The sequence below is a fragment of the Barbus barbus genome (assembly GCF_936440315.1).
Source record: "Barbus barbus genome assembly, chromosome: 36".
In the NCBI taxonomy this organism is placed as follows: domain Eukaryota; kingdom Metazoa; phylum Chordata; class Actinopteri; order Cypriniformes; family Cyprinidae; genus Barbus; species Barbus barbus.
Window position 1 is genome coordinate 16976607 of NC_136714.1, and position 19927 is coordinate 16996533.

Sequence of the window (19927 nt, forward strand, 5' to 3'; positions counted from 1 at the left end):
TAACGAATAAAAAATGTTAGTCAATATAATGTATATTAAAGGCATAGTTCACCTTCAGTTGCTTTTCCCCATTGACTCGCAAAGTGTTTTTTTTTTTTTGTTTGTTTTTTACTATACTATGGAAGTCAATGGGGACCAGCATCTGAAGGTGAACTATCCCCTTTACATTTATTTAATTTATCTAAATACCTTAGATTAGAAATAGATTGTTTAAATTTTATTTTATTTCAAATAAGAAAATATTCCATTATACTCATAGCCACAAAAAATTGTCGGCTGTTAACCAAATACTATGGTGGCCCAGTAGTGCACAACACAACACAACAAAATTTCCACAACACAAAGAAATCGCCACAACACAATGGTGCTAATTTCGTTGTGTTGTGGAGATTTCATGTGTTGTGCACTGCTGGGCCAGCGTAAAACACCCCCTGAAAACTAAGGAATAAAACCAGCATCATGTGATGTCATTCTGAAGACACTATTGGCCATCATCTATGTTTGGTAGATTGTTATGGTTTGCAATATTCTTATGATTTTAATTCAAAATAATGAGGTTAACCCGATCAAGAAATACCATTTTGTTGACCAGACAATGCCTGCCACTGAAATTATGAGTCAAAACATGTTGTTGTTATGTATGATTACAATTAATTATTTTTCCCAAAATAGTAGCTGTGGGATAAAGTGTGTCAGATGCTTTGAAGTTATGTCAGTGGCTCAGCTAATACAGTTCTGCAGGAAAAACTATTACAAATGTTATTATTATTACAAATAATATGTACAAAAATAGCTAGTTTAATTAGTATTAATATCAACCCATATCCTAAATAATATACAGCAAAATAAGACTTAAAAGACTTGAAATAAGATGCCACATGGCTGGCCAAGGGCATTGCAGCACACTAAAATCTAAAAAAGGAGACTACTCATGCAAACCAAACATCATGGTTTGTCTAGAGCCACTTTACAGTAATAAAATGGGGAATAATTCCCCAAAACATCATTGTAACAAAGCAAATCATAAGGATACACCCATTATATTGGTGCATAAAACGACAAGTATTTTGCTAGGACGAGACGGCAAACCACGGAGCGTAGACATTCAAAGTACTGGCCATAGTTATAAAAACCAGAAAGGTCAAAACATCAATGAAGTAATTCATTCGCCTGGGGTGGAAAGCTCACACAAATAATAGAAATGCACAAATAAAAGACGGGAAAATAAATAGTGGTGTATTTAAAATGCCTCTGTTGTTTTACGCAGATCATAAAGTTTCAGAGCGATGAACATTGCATGGTCACAACCATGTGCTTTTGTTTTGATCAAGAGCCGCAAAGTGATGTCATCTATACTTATGCAAAACCAGTGTGGGGGTAATTGCCTTTGTAATAGCAGAGCCCACTTAAAACAGTCTGAAACTATGAGGAGAAAAACAACTGGAATCGTGGAAAGACTTGACGCTGAATATTCTACCAGCTCTTGTGGCTAAACGCAGCTTTTCACTTTCAAAGTTACAGAGCATGTTCCAGCTGATTATGTCATTTTTAAGTGTCTTGTAAAAGCCTGTATGGTATTAGCATGTTTCTAAATGGGTTTTAAAAAGATCATTTTTATAATAATTTCTAAGATAGTCTAAGATTACTGAGACATTATCATTTCTAACATTTTTAGCATTTTTCAGGCCAAGGATAGAGAGAAGGAGAAGGGACCCCTTGTTACATAATGTACAGAACTGAGGCTTGCATTTTAAGGTTTACACTATGATACTTACATTGCAAAACCATTAAAATAATCATTTCTGATTAGCTATATTGGCATTTCACATTGCATTTCAATTTTACATAATGCATTTTGTGAGGGACAGGGAAACATTTAACGCAATTTTAGCTCATAACTTTAGCTTTAGTTGTATTTTTGTTTACCGCACATTATCTTTTTTTCTCAGAAAGTATGTAAAATTAAATATTAGTAAAAACTAGTTTAGCAATTGATGCCCTCTTGAAGATCCCTGATATGGAAATTAACAACTTACCTAATTTCAGAGATTCAGCATTAAAATCAAAAATGATAAATATACTATTGTTCAAAAGTCAGTAATTTTGCAAAAGAATTCTGCAAGGATGTATTAAATTGATCAAACCTGATAAATACATGTATAATGTAACAAAAGACTTATTTCAAATAAATGCTGTCACTTTCTATTCATCAAAGAAACTTTAAAATGTAACAGTTTACACAAAATTTGTAAGCAGCACCACCATTTGCAACATTGATAATAATAAGAAATGTTTATTCGGCACCAAATCAGCATATTAGAATGATTTCTGAAGTATCATGTGACACTGAAGACTGGAGTAATGATGCAGAAAATTAAGCTTTGAAATCACAGAAATAAATTATATTTGAAAATATATTAAAATAAAAAACATTTATTTTAAATATTTTCACAATATTACTGTTTTTATACTGTGTTTTTGATCAATTAAATGTAGTCTTGGTGAGCAGACTTCTTTCAAAAGCATTACAAAACTCTTACTGACCCCAAAGTTTGAACAGTGTACTGTATATATAAATGCTTTGGGTTTATTTATTACTTTTTTATATGTATGGCCTTTAGCAAACAACTAAATTATCAAGGAAAAGGACCTTAATGATGCAGTGTGTACAACCAGAAATTTCCGTCAAGAGCACTTTACCAACATTCTTACGTGCACTTTTCATATAAAGTTGTCTTTCATCTCTTTTCTTACAGAACTCATTTCTGAAAGCTCAGTGTGTTCAAGAGGGACTAACTGTACCTGAGAGAAATGGAGGTTCCGTTGACAGACCCCGAGTGCCGTCTGCTCGGGCTAAAGCCCCCCTGCGGGACATAATGCTCATTTCCACAGCACAGGATCATAAGGAAGGCTCTCCGAAAAGCTCGGTTCAGAAAAGCATACAAGAACGGATTCAAGCCCGAGTTGATGTAACCCAACCAGAGCCATGCGGTCCACATCTGCCAGGGCACGCTGTAATTGATGAAGGGATCCACCACGTTGGTGATGAAGAAGGGCGCCCAGCACAGACAGAAGCAGCCCATGATGACAGCCAGCGTCTTGGCCGCCTTGGTTTCATTCTTAATGCGACTGGAGCCGTGATGATCGTGGTTAGGGTAAGTCGAAGAAGGGGCTGAGCCGGCCCGGTGAAGCGAGCCGATTCGCCGAGCATGTCCCATAGCGGTGACATAGATTCGCTGATAGGCGAGAACCATCAGCACCAGAGGCACATAGAAGGCCACGGCCGAACACACCAGAGCATAGGGTTGGTTCACCACAAACACACAAGTCGAATTACGGGAGGAGTTTAATTTTCTTTGTTCGATCTTGAAAAAAAAAAAAAAAAAACAGAAAATTAATTAAGGATGCATCAATATTAAAATGATGGCTGATACGAGGAACTGAGAATTATTTTCATCTTATGCTTGATGACTGGTAAATGGTTGATATTGCAATTCTATACTATTTTGTCGCTAAAAAATAAAATCAGTCATTTTAAATGCTACAAGTGAAAGTACAGTATTAACAATGGATATGTTGTGATTTGCTAAAGAATACATTTACCAGAAATTAACCTCAGATTAAGCCTAAATTATTGCTAGATACTGTCATCTACACACACACACACATATATATATATATATATATATATATATATATATATATGTATGCATGTACATAATATATACAATAGTCACTAATAAAATAAATCAGTAACCAATATTATTGATAACCAATATTGTACTTTATCACCTGGGGTCATTTTATACAACCAATTTTCACAATCACTACTGTTCAAAAGTTTGTGGTCAGTAAAATGTTTTTTAAAAGTCTCTTATGCTCATCAATGCTGCATTTACTTGATCAATAATATAATATATTACAATTTCAAATAACTGTTTTCTATTTTGATATATTTTAAAGGGTAATTTATTCCTATGATGGCAAAGCTACAGCCATTACTCCAGTCTTCAGTGTCACATCTCTTTCAGAGAGAACAATATCAATTATTTGAAATATAATTTTTTTTATACCAATGTAAAAGTCTTACCATCATTTTTAACCAATATAATGCATCCTTTCTGAATACAAAAAAATATAAAATACTGTTGAATTCATATTCAACTTTGTAAAATATATTTTGATTATTACTTTAATTACCAAAAATGTAACCTTCCTTGTAAGTGGTAACACTCAAGAAGTAACATAATTTAGAGCCTTTCTACAATATAGCCAAAGTAAATAACATCATTCCATTTTTTTTATTGTTACATATAATTTTAACATTTTTTGCACCCTGTATTTGTGGCATTTTTTAAAATATTTTTTTTAAGCTTACACAGATCTAGCAGACAGTAATTATTTAAAAGATATAAAACATCAGCATAACAAGAAGAATACCAACCGCTCTTTACTTACAACGCTCTCAATTCCAATGGTATTCCAACTTTGCATGATGGGAAGAAAAGATATGAAAATGGGGATGACCCAGCATCCAACCATCATCAGCAAGACTCTCACAGGTGTCATCTTGTTATTGTAGACCAGAGGCTGACAGCAAATCGCATAGTACCTGCCCAAGACAAGAAGATGTCCCATCATCTCAAGAATGATTAATGGATGCTGTCAGGCAGTACAGTGTCTTTCGTAATCAATGCGTCCCTACTTTCATATACCCAGATGATTCTGCTGATCTTTGCTTGAAAAGCTAATGCTGTGAATTATGTACATCCAGAAAATACAAGCAAAGACATCATGAGTCATGGGAATCATACGGATGGAGAAAGTGACACAGTGGTATAGATAAACAGAATTTTTTGCTCGAAAGAGAGAGAGCGAGAAAGGCTTTGAGAGACTAAGAATGAATCATGTTACTGACATATGGACCAGGTGCGGTGCATAAATCACAGCTGCTCTCTTACGGGCCAAGAGAGCTGCAGTCTTCCTAATGGGTGAGCATGAGAAAATTAGCATACGTAATCCTGCAAATTACACATAATTATCTGACAGGCTAACAAACCCCTGGAGTTAGTGTCAAGACATAAACTATGTGTTTCTTTTTTTGTGAGTATATTTCTAAATGTACAGTTCACTCTGTGAGTGAATCGTTGTACATAAAACACTTCTTTACAATCAAAGAAACAATGCATCTATACCTTACATATGCAGGTAAAATCGTGATTTATCCAGTTATTATTTAAAAAACAAGCTAACAAACTTCATAGCTAGCATTAGTGAAGCGGTCAGTGGAATCTTTCTGCCTCCACCTAAGCTCCGCCCACAGAAAAAACGTCACAATGTTTACTAACAGAAAAAGGGTCTATAAATGCAGCTGTGTTGAGCTTAAAAGACGTCTTTAAAAAAACACATACATTTTAATCATTCCATTATTTGACTGTTACTGTATATATGTATATGAAATAATATATATATATACATATATATATATATATATATATATAAAAATCACACTGCATGTCATGAACCAAACGTGTTTTAGAGAGAAAAAAAACCGTATGATCAAATCTAGCAAAGAAAACTGCTGTTCCAAAACTATTACGCGCATGATAACATGTTCTATTTTAAGACCTCTATTCTCAATATTGCCATGGCAACATAAGCAGTTATTTGTGTAGAACAACATTAGTCATTTTTTGTTTCTATATTAACTTCACGAACACACTCACCTGTCTAGTGCAATGCAGCACAGATGCAGAATAGACGCAGTGGTTAGCAGCACGTCCAGTGAGGTACGGACCAAGCAGAAAGTCTCTCCATAGTTCCACTGACCTGTGGTCAGCTCTATGGCTGCCAGCGGCATCACAACAAGGGCAACTAGAAGGTCTGCAAATGCCAGTGATACAATGAAGAAGTTGGTCTTCTTCTTCCTATATAAGGAACAGTAAATAAATAACATTAATAAACATTAGTTCACTGCAGAAAATGTTTTAGTGCCTATAAACAGAAAATACTCATGTTTAAGCTGTTATGATACTTTATCATACTTAAGAACCCTCACAGACTATGATACATTTCTAGGTATTAACATCATAAAAATCTTTTTTTTATATATATATATATATATTTTTTTTTTTTACATTTTTATCACTATACATCTTGTTATATTACCCTGGCATCAAGTTACAGAAAACTAGTTAACTCTGCTAGTTGAATTTGTAATACAATGGCTGAGGGAATGATGGCAAATAAATAAAAAAAAAATTTTTTTTCTTTTGCTGTTGGAGAAAATTGGAATGCAAAAAAAATATATTTCTTTCAGTTCACCATATTGAAGTTTACCCAATTTTAACTGATTCTGCTTCTGAGAACACAGGAAATGTTAAAATGATCCAATTTAACTTCATATGAAAAGGTTGAACCATCTGCCATTGGTTGGAAAAATAGATGGCTCCACCCCAAACTCACACCATAGGTTGAGCGATTGTTGCTATGTGGGGCTGGTCAGAATTCTCAAACAAACAGAGCAATGTTTTGAAAACACCAGAGAACCACAGTGTTACTTTTTTGTAACATTAAAGGGATAGTTCACCCAAAAATGACAATTCTGTCATTAATTACTCGCCCTCATCTCATTCCAAACCCGTAAGACCTTTGTTTATCTTCAAAACACAAATTAAGATATTTCCCCGCAAAGACCTCTGTTCAAGGCTCAGAAAGGTAGTAAGGACATCGTTAAAATAGTCCAGGTGACATCAGTGGTTCAGTTGTAATTTTATGAAGCTATGAGAATACTTTTTGTGTGCAAAGAAAACAAAATAACTTAATCAACAATTTCATCAAAAATACATTAAATTGTGTTCCGAAGATGAACGAAAGACTTACGGGTTTGGAACGACATGAAGGTGAGTAATTCATGACAGACATTTTTGGGTGAACTAGCCAATCCCTTTAAAGCTGCAGTCCGTAAGTTTTATCTCTTTGTCGCCATCTATGTTTGAAAATCTGGAATTTCAGCTCTGTGCGGAATTATCTTCCGTGCGCGGGGTTGTGATCTGGTGTTCCAGCGCAGATGAATCTAATGTTTTGAGGTGAATGTGTAGCTGTCAGTCACCGTACCGGTGTGGATACTGTACTCAGGAATCACAGATTCTAGCCTATGTCTTGGAATATATGACCCAAATAAGAATTTTCACTGTATATTGCCATCTGAACAAATAAGTAACAAGTCTGCCACGTTTGTTCTACCCAACTGAGGAAAAAAGAATTACAATAAATCGCGCTACCAATGGTCATTAAATCTAACGATCGGTTAGCTCATATCACATCAAACCGTGCAAATTATTATTATCGTTATACTTTATTCTAAAATTATTATTGTTAACAACATCAGCATTCCGTGACTATGAGTATAGTGTGTATTAGCGTGTAGATTTAAATTTCTGTACAGTCTAATCTCTAATTGTCATACCATTCAAATTTCATATTAAGAAATTCTTTTAACCCAAAAAGCAAACTATGCTCCCTTCTAACTGGTTGTCTTTAAAATACAAATCCTGTGTAATCCCAGGCTATCTGTAATCAGAAGCATATTTAAAACTGGAATATAATTTAATTTCATTCACATGTGTTTCATAAACATGCGATAGCCAAGTAGCCGGTACAACTTCTTTATGTTTACAGACGTGACGTAATGACGCAGTGCCATGCTCGAATTTCCAGTGGAATCCTACCCGTAGCACTCAAACTAGAAAACATTATTATAACTGTTGTGAATCGGGCTAAAGTAAGGCGGTAGTTTTGAACACTGGCTGGTTATGTACTTGCTTAAATATTGATTTCGTATCATTTTTAACCCAATTAGTTACGGACTGCAGCTTTTAACATTCAAATACCTTACTTTTAGATATCTTGCATATTAAACTTAATTTGTATTTATTTTAACATCAAAAATGTATACTGATGCAGCTAATTTAAATGTAGATGTGAAGCAGCATTACCTTAGCTGTCTGTCTTTACAGAGAGCCACCATCACAAGCAAATTACCAAGTGCAGTCAGTATAATGATGGTCACCAGGACGATAGACAGCGTTATCTTCAAAGTGTGTTTAGACACACCTTCATCCACTGAACTGTAGACAAAAATATGCAACCAATTATATATAAACATAAGATCAATACTTATATATGTAATGAAATATTTTGAGGTGGTTCTTACTCGTCCGCTGAGTCTGATGCTGTGGCCATCACTGGTCATCTGTATGGAAGTGTTCAGATGGGGTTTTGTTCACACAAGACAATGCAGTCCCTCTCCTGTGGGATAAACACAACTGTTTTGCGTTCGCACATCCCAAAATCAATCATATTCTTTCAGCATGAGCTTCAAAGTGAGAGCACCGAGACTAAACCATCAGCACGTTTGTAAATGAAACACAGGCTTGTGGGATATAACAAGTAAATATGAGCCATGATGAGTGTCTGACCATCTTCCTTTCTAAGCAAAACTACAGGCTCACAAGAACTAATCATTGCATGCTGTCAATCAGCATTTTGTTGGCTAAATCAGTGACAGAAATTAGGACCTAAAAAATATTAGTGTTTCTAATAAACTATGTGCAATGTAATATACACTATATTGCCAAAAGTATTGGGTCACCCCCTTCTAACGAACAGGTTTGACTACTTTAGTCATTTCCATGAGTACAAATCTTAATGTTTAAACATATAATGATATTCTAGGGAATTGTGTGCTAATTTTATTGCAACAGTTTGGACAGAACCCTTTTCTATTCTAACATGACAATGCCTCTGTGTATAAGGCAAGGTTCAAAAAGAAATGATTGATTCAGTCAGTGTGGAAGAACTTGACTGGTCTGCATAAAGCAAAGTCCTAATCTCATTTGAACACCCCTGGTGTGACTTTAAATGCAGATCTTGAGCCAAAAACTCATCACCACACACCAATGACTTGTATATGGGTACAGTCATTTTAGACACTTTCAAAACTGTTGCAACAGAGATGGAAATACAGTTTTTAAATAGGTGAATTATGCTTTCATCTTTGTTGCCACAGTTTTGGAAGTGCCTTCTGTTCTAAAGAAGGGGGTGTCCCAATACTTTTGTCCATATAGTGTATGTACAAATCATTGGTGTTTGGTGATGAGTTTTCGGCTCAAGATCTGCATTTAAAGTCACACCAGGGGTGTTCAGATGAGATTAGGACTTTGCTTTATGCAGATCAGTCAAGTTCTTCCACACTGACGGAATCAATCATTTCTTTTTGAACCTTGCCTTATACACAGAGGCACTGTCATGTTAGAATAGAAAAGGGTTCTGTCCAAACTGTTGCAATAAAATTAACACACAATTCCCTAAAATATCATTATATGCTTAAACATTAAGATTTGTTCTCATGGTAATTACTAAAGTAGTCAAACCTGTTCATTAGAAGGGGGTGACCCAATACTTTTGGCAATATAGTGTATGTCTAATATGTGCAAATTTGAGTAGAATACAATACATGTGAGGTTTTTGATATATTAGCAGTATTCGTGAAATGAAGCCATTGTAAAATGACTTGGAAAGTGACTCTTCTCTGCATTTTGTCTCTAGATTGCTTCCTAATCTAGTTGTCTATTAAAAGTTGGCATATTACAATTATTACAACTTCAATTTATATATATTTACATTTATATTTAGGAATTTAGAAGACCCTTATATCTAAATAAATAGGACAATAAAATAATGATGTTGATAATCAAATAAATATTAAATAATAATATTAAATAACATTATAAAATCATATTTAATAAATAATATGAACAATAAAATGTTAATATTAATATATTTGGAATATTTATATATGTGTGTGTGTGTGTGTGTGTGTGTGTGAGTGTGTGTGTTAATATAACATTCTCCACACTTTAGACTTTATAGATGTTTTAAAGTCAAACATATTTCAGATTTAATGTCAAAGGAGTACTAGAACCTTACTGCTGGTGCTGTGGGGAACATAAAACAAAAAAGGTTGAAACACACTGGCCTAAATTGAAGTCATATGTCTTATTATACCCTCAAAACATCAAATATTGAAGGTAAGACATTGAAGATAGAAAAACTTCAACACAAAGTGCATGTACTCCATCATCACTCCGTTAATACCCACAGTGGCCAAATCACACCCTGTGCCTGTGGCGCTGGAGCCATAACTCACGCAGAAGTGGAGAGAGCTCTCACAGAGTAAACACTGGAAGCGTGTGATGTATTTGCCCAGCTGGGAGGCTCAAGTGGGTATTACAGACAGAGACAGCTTGGACACTTCTTTCCTGTTCTGTTGCTTTCATTTAAGTTTCGAATGAGCCACATATTATAGCCCTGTATCAAATATGCTGAGCAAAACAGGCTATTCTAAACAGCTACACAGAGAGGTCAGCTGATTTACACATGATTCTTGTGTAGGACAAAGTAAAAGGGACATTCTACAAAACAGGTGCCACTTGTTTCCCTCATATGCATATGTGTAAATTAATGTAACAATCAACTTCTGTAGGCAGCTTTTACTATGTGTCAACACAGAATATTTCGGAACCCCTAAAGAGACATGATGAAGAAAAAGAATATGAAATTATACATGATTAAATATACATTGCCCTCCAAAAGTATTGGAACAGTAAGGCCAATTCCTTTATTTTTGCTGTAGACTGAAAACATTTGGGTTTGACATTGTTGTTTTGGCACTATGTTTTGGGTCATTATCTTGCTGCATGATGAAGGATCTCCCAAAAAGTTTGGTTTCATCTTTCTGTAAATTGTCAGACAAAATATTTCTGTAGACTTCTGAGTTAATTTTGCTGCTGCCATCATGTGTTACATCATTAATGAAGATTAATGAGCCTGTCCCAGAAGAAGCGATGAAAGCCCAAGCAATTACATCACTTGTGTAGTGTGTACTATAATGTACACCTGTGTACACTGTGTTTCAGATGAGCTTGTATGTTTGGGATCATGAGCAGATCCTTTCTTTCTCCAAACTTTAGCCTTTCCATCACTTTGGTCCATAAAACCTTGTCCCAGAATTTTTGAGGCTCGTCTCCTATTCTTCTTGCTAATGAGTGGTTTGCATCTTCTGGTGTAGCCTCTGTACTTTTGTTCATGAAGTCTTCTGCGAACAGTAGATTGTGATACCTTCACTCCTGCCCTCTGGAGGTTGTTGCTGATGTCACTAACAGTTGTTTTAGGGTCTTTCCTTACAGCTGTCACAATGTTTCTGTCATCAACTGCAGATGTTTTCCTTGATCTACCCGTTTGAGGTGCGTTACTTAGTACACCAGTGATTTCTTTCTTCCTCAGGAGATTCCAAATGGTTGTACTTGCTATTGCCAGTGTTTGTGCAATGGTTTGATTGATTTTTCATCTTCTCTCAGTTTCACAATTGCTCGTTTTTCACCCATAGATACCTCTGGTTTTCATGTTGATTACACGTCTAACTAACTATAAATGCAGTCTGCACGGATCTGAAACTGAGCGCAGACATTCAGTGCTATTTATTGTTTGAATAATCAATTAATAGGACACACCAGGGCAACAAAACACCTGTCAGTCACATGTTCCAATACTTTTGTTAACATGAAAAATGTGTGGGTTCAAACAAAAGGTGCTATCTTCTAAGTTGTGTATCAGATCCAGATGAAAATACCTGTAAATAAAAGCTGAAATGTTAATCTCTCATCTCATATTCATCTTTTGATGTCAAACCCAAATGTTTTCAGTCTACAGCAAAAATAAAGGAATTGGCCTTACTGTTCCAATACTTTTGGAGGGCACTGTATATGATGAAACTTTATTTTAATGCTTTTTTGTGTGTTCACCCAAGACATTTTGCATTCGCGAAAGTTTTGTATTCAAAATTTCTCTGAAAATACAAAAGCTTTGCAATAAAACACTAAAACATTGAATTATTATTTTTATTTGAATTTTTATAATTATAAAAATTCATTTAAAGCTAGCATTTTGTTTTTATTCCTTTTTAATTTTTAATTGGCGTATTGTATTATTATAAATCCTTAATAATGTCCCTAGTTTGTGGGTCAATCCTGTTAGCATCATGCAATATACTGTATACCCAGTTATAACGGGGGAAGTCGTGGCCTAATGGTTAGAGAGTCGGACTCGTAATCGAAAGGTTGCGGGTTCGAGTCTCGGGCCGGCAGGAATTGTAGGTGGGGGAGGGAATGTCCAGCGCTCTCTCCACCCTCAATACCACGACTGAGGTGCCCTTGAGCAAGGCACCGAACCCCCAATTGCTCCCCGGGCGCCGCAGCATGGCTGCCCACTGCTCCAGGTGTGTGTTCACGGTGTGTGTGTGTGTGTGTGCATTTGTTCACTACTCACTGCTGTGTGTGTGCACTTGGATGGGTTAAACGCAGAGCACCAATTTCGAGTATGGGTCACCATACTTGACAATACGTCACGACTTTAATGCACTATTATTTCATAAATCACACTTTCAGTAAGTAAATTTTAAGGATAAGTTAAAGTTTTTGTCATGTTTGTCAGTCAGTGACAATATTAAAATGACAACCCTGTTATCATGTTTTTGTATGGTAAACAATTGACAAATGAAAAGTATACATCAATAAAAACTTTACTATTAAATTATCTTTCTAAGAAGCAACATTGTTTCATAATCCTGAGCACAAGGCTTGTCAATTTAAACTGTGACTGTCAACTCTCTTACCTTTCAGTATCTATATATTGTTCTAAAATGCATTCATTTAACTTACGATACCATAATGCAATTAACTCTTAACACACATTAACTAAAACATTTTTTAAATCATATGAAACTTCAAAATCAAACTGGGACAAGCACCCGTTTCATCAAATGACCCAAAAAGACAGCTGAGCTGAAGAAAGCTGATGCTAAATTTCACTAATCTTGTCTCATAAGATCTAAGAATTCACTGTTCCCTTCAGCTCAAGGGATTTGAAACATTGTTAACTGTCTGAAGCATATAGATCTATTCTGACAAAGGAATCTGAACATTCCTGTTTTTACAAAAGCATTAAATAAACTGGGACTTCAAACTCTATTTGTGAATAAGCATTCTTAATTAACATGTTATACTTGAAACCGCACCCAAAAGTGATACATCACAACCTGAATGCTTCACTATCGAACAATTGACAACAACGCTAAAACATGGTTGTATTAAACAAAATATTAACCTAACTTATTACAATAAAACAGGTAGCTCTATAGGTTTCAATAAGGATCTACCTCAGCAAACACCCATAACTCTTGGCAAGTTACTGTCACTGTAATATATTGGCAATGCTTACTTGCAGTTTCTCTTATTTGATTGATTTCTCTTATACGAAGGTTAATGTGACATAATTGACATAATGAAAATAATCTGCACTGACAAACCCTCTAATAACTGATTTTGACACCTTTTTTCATTTCATGCCACCAGGAAAACTGAGTGGCATTTGCATTTAAAGGAATGCATCACAATCTGTGGTGAAAAGAAAACATAAGCCATAAGCCTCACACAAGTTATGAGAGTGATGTTTTCACACCATCATAAAACCCATATGGAAGTAAAACAAATGTAGTGGTCTTAAACACACATTTATCATGTAGTTATGGATTTACATGTCTATACAACAATAACAATCTGTAAAATGGTCTTTGATCACAAAAACATACAATAAAATTAGCTTTATATGCATCTTTTTCACATTAACTTACTGAAAAGGATTTCACAAAGTTCTTGCTCATCAAAAAAAAAAGCTAGAGTAAAAGCTAGTATGAGGATTCAATCTTGAAAGGATCAGTCCTTCTCAATCACAGTTGCACCCAAATTCCTCTAAAATCTGATTAGTAAACAAACAAACTCTGATATTCTCTAATTGAAACTAAGAACTCCAATATTGTAAAAATGCAAATGGAATAATTTGTGTGAATCTAACTTATTAGCTACTTGGTGCAATTTAGAAGAAAAAAATAACAATTACAACAATAATAGCTATACTACTATTATTAAAATATTAAAATAACAAACATTAACGGTACTTTATGATGTTTATATAATGACCTGTTGCACATTTTGACACTTGAAGGCATTTAAGTGCAAAGCAGCATCATTCAGATAACTTTACTCACCCAGGGTCTCCTTGTTTCAGACGTCTTTGTGAATCCACACGAGTTTGTATAAACTGTCATATTCCATCACAGTTAGTCCGAGACTGAAGTGCTCTTCTCTGCCCTGTGTTACAGTCAAAGAGCAGATCATCTGTTGATGCGAGTGCACCGATGCTCTGAGTCTCTGCCCGTCCAAAGCACTTAAGTCTGAAACAAACTACAACAGAGCAACAGCGCCACCTGGTGTGTTACCTCACATTACTATACTTAGACCAAATAAAGGCTCTTCGAATGTACGTACGTAAAAAAAAACTGATTATATTATATGTACAGCATTTACTATATATATATATATATATATATATATATATATATAGCTACCTATACCTAATAGCTACAAAAGCTAAACGGTATATATTTGTACATTATTTATCCCCAAATGGTACATATTTGCAGTTTTAAAAGCATATTAATACTTTAAAAGTAAATATTAGCAGCTAAAGTGTAGATATTTGTACCTTGTATTTGACACGTTTGTACCTTTTTCTGAGAGTGATATAGGCCTGTTTACTTTGCACATACATGTGTCAGTTGTTACATTGAGCAAAATAGGATGTTATAGTAGTACAATGTCAAAATTTGGAAATGGAGGATAACTGATTATGAACTAAATGGTTAGGGAATAAGCAATCTGATGGGGTTTTCCAACTTTTTTGTCAGCCGAACCCCTTTGACATAAATTATTTACTGAAAGTATCCCCTGATATTTTAAGTAAATATTTCAATAATTTAATAGAATTTAATAAAACAATTTTCTATCAGTTTTAAAGTTTCAGTAATATTTATATAGCTATTGTTATTATTATATTCAGAAAAGTCTAAAAAAAATTAAAATCATATTACTTTAATTTACATTGTGTATTACATTTTTTCCACAATAATTATTATTATTTTTTTTTAAATACAGGGTTTTCCAAAAAGATAATTATTTTTATACATTTAAGATTTTACATTTACATGGGAACTGTATAAACCTGTAACATTTATTTGCAAAAACGTTTTAATTTAATTTGTATTTATTCATTTATTTTTTATTAATTCGCTAATGGTATACACTCGTAGTCGTAGGCATATCCTGTACCAACTCACGAACCACCAGGGGTTCGCGAACCCCACTTTGGGAAACTGATGATGTATGAGACCACATTCCTTGAAGACCCTCAGTCTGAGGCTTCGTTGTACCACTAGATGGCGCAAGATCCCCATACATAGCCCGCATCTTACCGTATGACAAGCAGGCTATATTGTGCTGCTGAATGTGTTTGTCCTTATTATATTTGCTACGTCGATAAAATCTTGAGATATAGTCCATATGAATTATTTACTTATTTACAGATGTGGTTAAATAACCTGGATAGGACATTGCAAAGTAGGTTTTTCATGCCCTGCAAAAATTGATGTAGGCCTTGGTCACATAAGTAAAAATGATGTACTGAATCGACAAAAACACAATAAAATAATAATAATAATAAAATTTGTTGCAATGTTGACTCACGATAAGAAATTATTTATCAAACTAGGACTGAGCTTGATTTACATTTATAGTGTTGGTAAAAGAGTAAAGATCTTCTGTTGGTGGACTCCTCATGTCTTCAGTCTGCAATATTAAATGAAAAGTAGCTTGCATTCAGTGACCTTACATGACAATATCCGGTGGGTTATTGATATTACCGACATTTATTGAGCTGTTCTGCTCCCTTAACCATTACAGGAAGGCCAGTTCCTTTACAGCTGATGCTGTATATTAGAATTCAGCTTAATCGCAAGTGACAGAAGAAAACTGAGTAAGAAAGCTGCACAATACAATTGAATCTATTTCATTTCAGTGACACAAGACAAAAACATACGCAAACATACGCTGTTTATCAAGAAATTGCTTATTAATATTAATAGACACAGCTGAATGCGCTGTAAAGTTGAGTGCACAGCCGAAGAAAGGAACTGGGTGCTTTGCTGCTGCAGACAGTGGTGAAATTTTAGACCGCTTCTGTGTTTCTGGTGACTTTGCACTATTTGGTATTGAACAGATTTCAATACTGAAGGCAGTAAACGCTTGTTTTTAATTCTGAGAAAATCTGAGTGTTGAATTATTTCATTGTAGTAAGAGAAGCTGAACTAGGGAGAAGAAAAAGTGGTCAAATGCAACATATTAAAGGAAAATAGAACAAAAACTACTATTGTCAGTATTTTACATGTTATTATTGGAAACTCGTGAAGTTAAAATAATAAAATGAAATAAAATGTTATGCCAAAAATAAAATAAAATGTTTATTGCCAATAATTTACAACTACAATGTCATCATTGGAAACTCATATAATTAAATAATATAAAATAACAATTATTACTATCAATATTTTACAACTATAACATGGTATTATTGAAAATTCATAAAATAAAAAATTAAAAATCAATCAATCAATCCAAACCAAAAATGATTGTAGTCAATAATTTACTACTATAAAATGTTATAACTGGAAACTCATTAAATTCAATAATAATAATAAGAAGAAGAACACAAATACTATACAATGTTATTGTAAATTCATAAAATTTAAAATAAATTAAATAATTACAAATTATTATTAAAAATGTATTATTGGCAATGCTTTACAAAGCTCCAACTATGTTTGTCTTAAGTCTTTTATATAGGTTGGTTGTCAGTTGTTAAATCAGACATATATTTCATCATGGAAAAAATAAAAGATGTTGATAAGCTTGGCAGATGCAGGATGGAGTTTTTCTTAAATGGTTTACTGGGCAGTGTGTGCTTTTTCTCAGACATGTTCCTCACAGACTGAAAATAATGATTTGCATGACTCTTGTTCAGTCTGTTGTTATTGATTTACTCTCAAGCAGTTGTTATGAACCAGAGAGCCGGACATGTTCCCAGCACAAGTGTGAGCGACGATTGAGGGAAAAACTGAATAAATATACTCCTACACCATCATTTTTTGTTCCAACATTCTGTTTAATTGCTGCGGTTACAGAGAAGTGTCGCTGTAGATTGGTAAAAAGAGATCGCTGTTAAATATTCATGATTTGTGCGTAGGGGCTTTCATTGCTTGCCCTTGGTCCCTCAACTGAATAATGCATAGGTCAGAGCTTACACTAACTCTTGGGTTATGATTAGAAATTGATTGTTATGTGCAGTCCGTTTGACTGAGAGGACCTGGGGTCAGGCGCTGAGGTCACCGTGCCACATCCTTCTCTGAGCCATAAAATCAAAACACACATCCTGAGTGCAGGGGCAAAGCAAGACACACACCACCTGCATTTCGGAGCCTGAGCATGCAACCTTAGGGTGCTTTATAATTCCCTGGCTGTTTGGAAATGAGTGAATAATCTGGGCAAATGGAGCGGTGTGTGTGCCTAGGCATTTTCAGCATCCTGTGTCCACACTGCCAGAGTGTATTATTAACCTCGGGGAGGTCAGAGAGTCAGGCCGTTCTCTGAAAAGGAGCAGAGCAAGTTTCCAGTGAACCAGCTTTGGAATTTATCGCACAGAATTGATCAGTGTAACTGGCACAAGAGTTAATATTCAAACTGCTCAGAGGATCTAAAAATGATCAGTTTGGAACTATATTGTGAAAGCTATGCAAACACATTTATATTTGGCTGTTCTGTCAAGGCTAATTCAGAATTTTTGGGTTAATGAATAAAATAAGGTCTGTTGTTGACAATATTTCAAGGCTTTCACACTTGGTTCTATACGTACACTACTGTTTAAAAGTTTGTAGTCAGTAAGATATATTTTTAAGAAATTAATAATTTTATTCAGCAATGATGCATTTAATTGATCGAAAATATAAGTAATGACATTTGTAATATTACAAAAAATGTCTATATTAAATAAATGCTGTTCTTTTGAACTTTTTATTCTTTAAAGAATCCCGAAAAAAAAAAACATATCCCAGTTTTCTTACAAATATTAAGCAGCACAGCTGTTTTAAACTTTTTATCTCAGGAATAAATTATATTTTAAAATATATTAAATAATTAACAGTTAAATAACTAATTAAACAATTAAATATAAATAAATAATGTATAACTAAAACTAAACCATTTAAATAATTTTACATTTTAAAATAACTAGAATGTTACTTTAAATTGTAATAATAATTCACAATATTACATAATGTTATAATATTTCACAAATACACATTCTTACTATATTTTTGACCAAATAAATACAGCATCTCAGCATAAGTCTTCTTTTAAAAATATTTAAAAAATCTTACTGACCACAATTTTTTGAACTTTTTTCTTTAAATACAATTTGTTTGTTTTTTTCATTTTTGATTTTCTTTTTAATTACACACAGCCCTCAGACCATAGTTATTTTAGTATCATTGAAATACATTATAGTTTGTATTAATAAATTGAATTCATTTTTATATTTTCAGTTTTATTATTTCAGTCATTTCAGTACATCAAGATGATATGAATAAGAGAAATGTTTCCTTGGCAAGTAGCTGAATTAAAATAAGTTTAGGTTTTTGTATATTTTAATTCAGCTAACATTTACTTTATTTCGAGTAACAATATTTTTTTTTATGGTTTTAGTTTTAGTTAACTATAACAACCCTTCCTCAGACATGAATACTGAAGCCACTGTTATGTACAAACCGCTAACAAGTTGCTCTATAACTACTAAAAATCATCATGGAAATCTGCAATATTCTACATGAGCATGCAAGTATCTTACAACAAATTTCACACAACAAACTTGCACATTTCAAACAACAGACTTGCGATTGATTAAAAAAGAGTTACAATTTGTGTTCTACATAAGGCAGAAATTCTTCACTAGACAACAGAACAAATGTCGGTGCTCCGAGTCTGCTTTTGATTATTTATGTTTGTCAGATTGTTAGGCCATAAGCCAAGTCTAGCCAAGTCTGTCTCATATGTGTCCTAATAGGGTTATACATAAAACAGCAAACACCTGCTCCATTCTCGGGAAGGATTGAGCTGTTTCCTACTTTAAAAGAACTCAATCTCTATATATTCAAACAGAGACCGACCACAGTTCAAGACCATCAAGTCATTAGAATTCACACCTGTTTGTTTGAGATAAAGCATGTAAAAAACCAAAGCATATATGTGCATAGTGGCTTACTGTTTTTTTTTTTTTACAGTTTACTCAGTAGGTGACAAGATGTCTACTGTCAGTAAACAGGATGTACCAGCCACTTAATGACACATTAGTGCCATCCAGACAGGGTTAATGCTCTGACAAACACTGAGTCAAGAGTGTAATTGTCCCGCTGGGTGCTCTGTTTAGAGGTAATGGCACTGCCTTACCATTACGGAGGTTTATGCTGAAGTCTAAAACTGTTAGAACTGTTTTGCGATTAATTATTAATTCTAATTAAAGTTCATTAATAATACATTAGCATTAATGTTCATGGGTGTTCATCACTATTCATTATGCCAATTGAATTGAATGACATAATAGCTGTCCTTGTTAAAAATAATTAGGGGAAAGGGAAGGGGAAGTGGTGTGGTGACCCATACTCAGAATTTGTGCTCTGCATTTAACCCATCCAAGTGTACACACGGTAGTGAACATCCGGAGCAGTGGGCAGCCAATGCTGCGGCGCCCCGGGGAGCAGTTGGCGGTTCGGTGCCTTGCTCAAGGGTCTCACCTCAGTCGTGGTATTGAGGGTGGACAAGGTTCAACCACGATGTTATGAAGCTACGAGAATACTTTTTGTGTGCAA

The 19927-nt window shown here is 34.3% G+C and overlaps 1 protein-coding gene across 2 annotated transcripts in view; it reads right to left on the reverse strand.

The window, feature by feature from the left end:
* The window catches only part of LOC306855869 (5-hydroxytryptamine receptor 4-like), a 27043-nt gene extending 12739 nt beyond the window's left edge, over positions 1-14304 (reverse strand). The window contains exons 1-6 of one of the 2 annotated variants that reach the window (XR_013782965.1): positions 14165-14296; positions 8216-8310; positions 7998-8129; positions 5727-5927; positions 4459-4612; positions 2803-3365 (exon numbers count right to left, since the gene is read on the reverse strand). Coding sequence is in view for 1 of the 2 variants with exons in the window: in XM_079394804.1 (XP_079250930.1) it covers positions 2803-3365; positions 4459-4612; positions 5727-5927; positions 7998-8129; positions 8216-8244 (1079 nt within the window). In the remaining variant the exon portion in view is untranslated. Of the gene's footprint in view, positions 1-2802; positions 3366-4458; positions 4613-5726; positions 5928-7997; positions 8130-8215; positions 8311-14164 lie in introns of both variants that reach the window. The other variant, XM_079394804.1, reaches the window with a different exon arrangement.
* Between the last annotated feature and the right edge of the window lie 5623 nt (positions 14305-19927).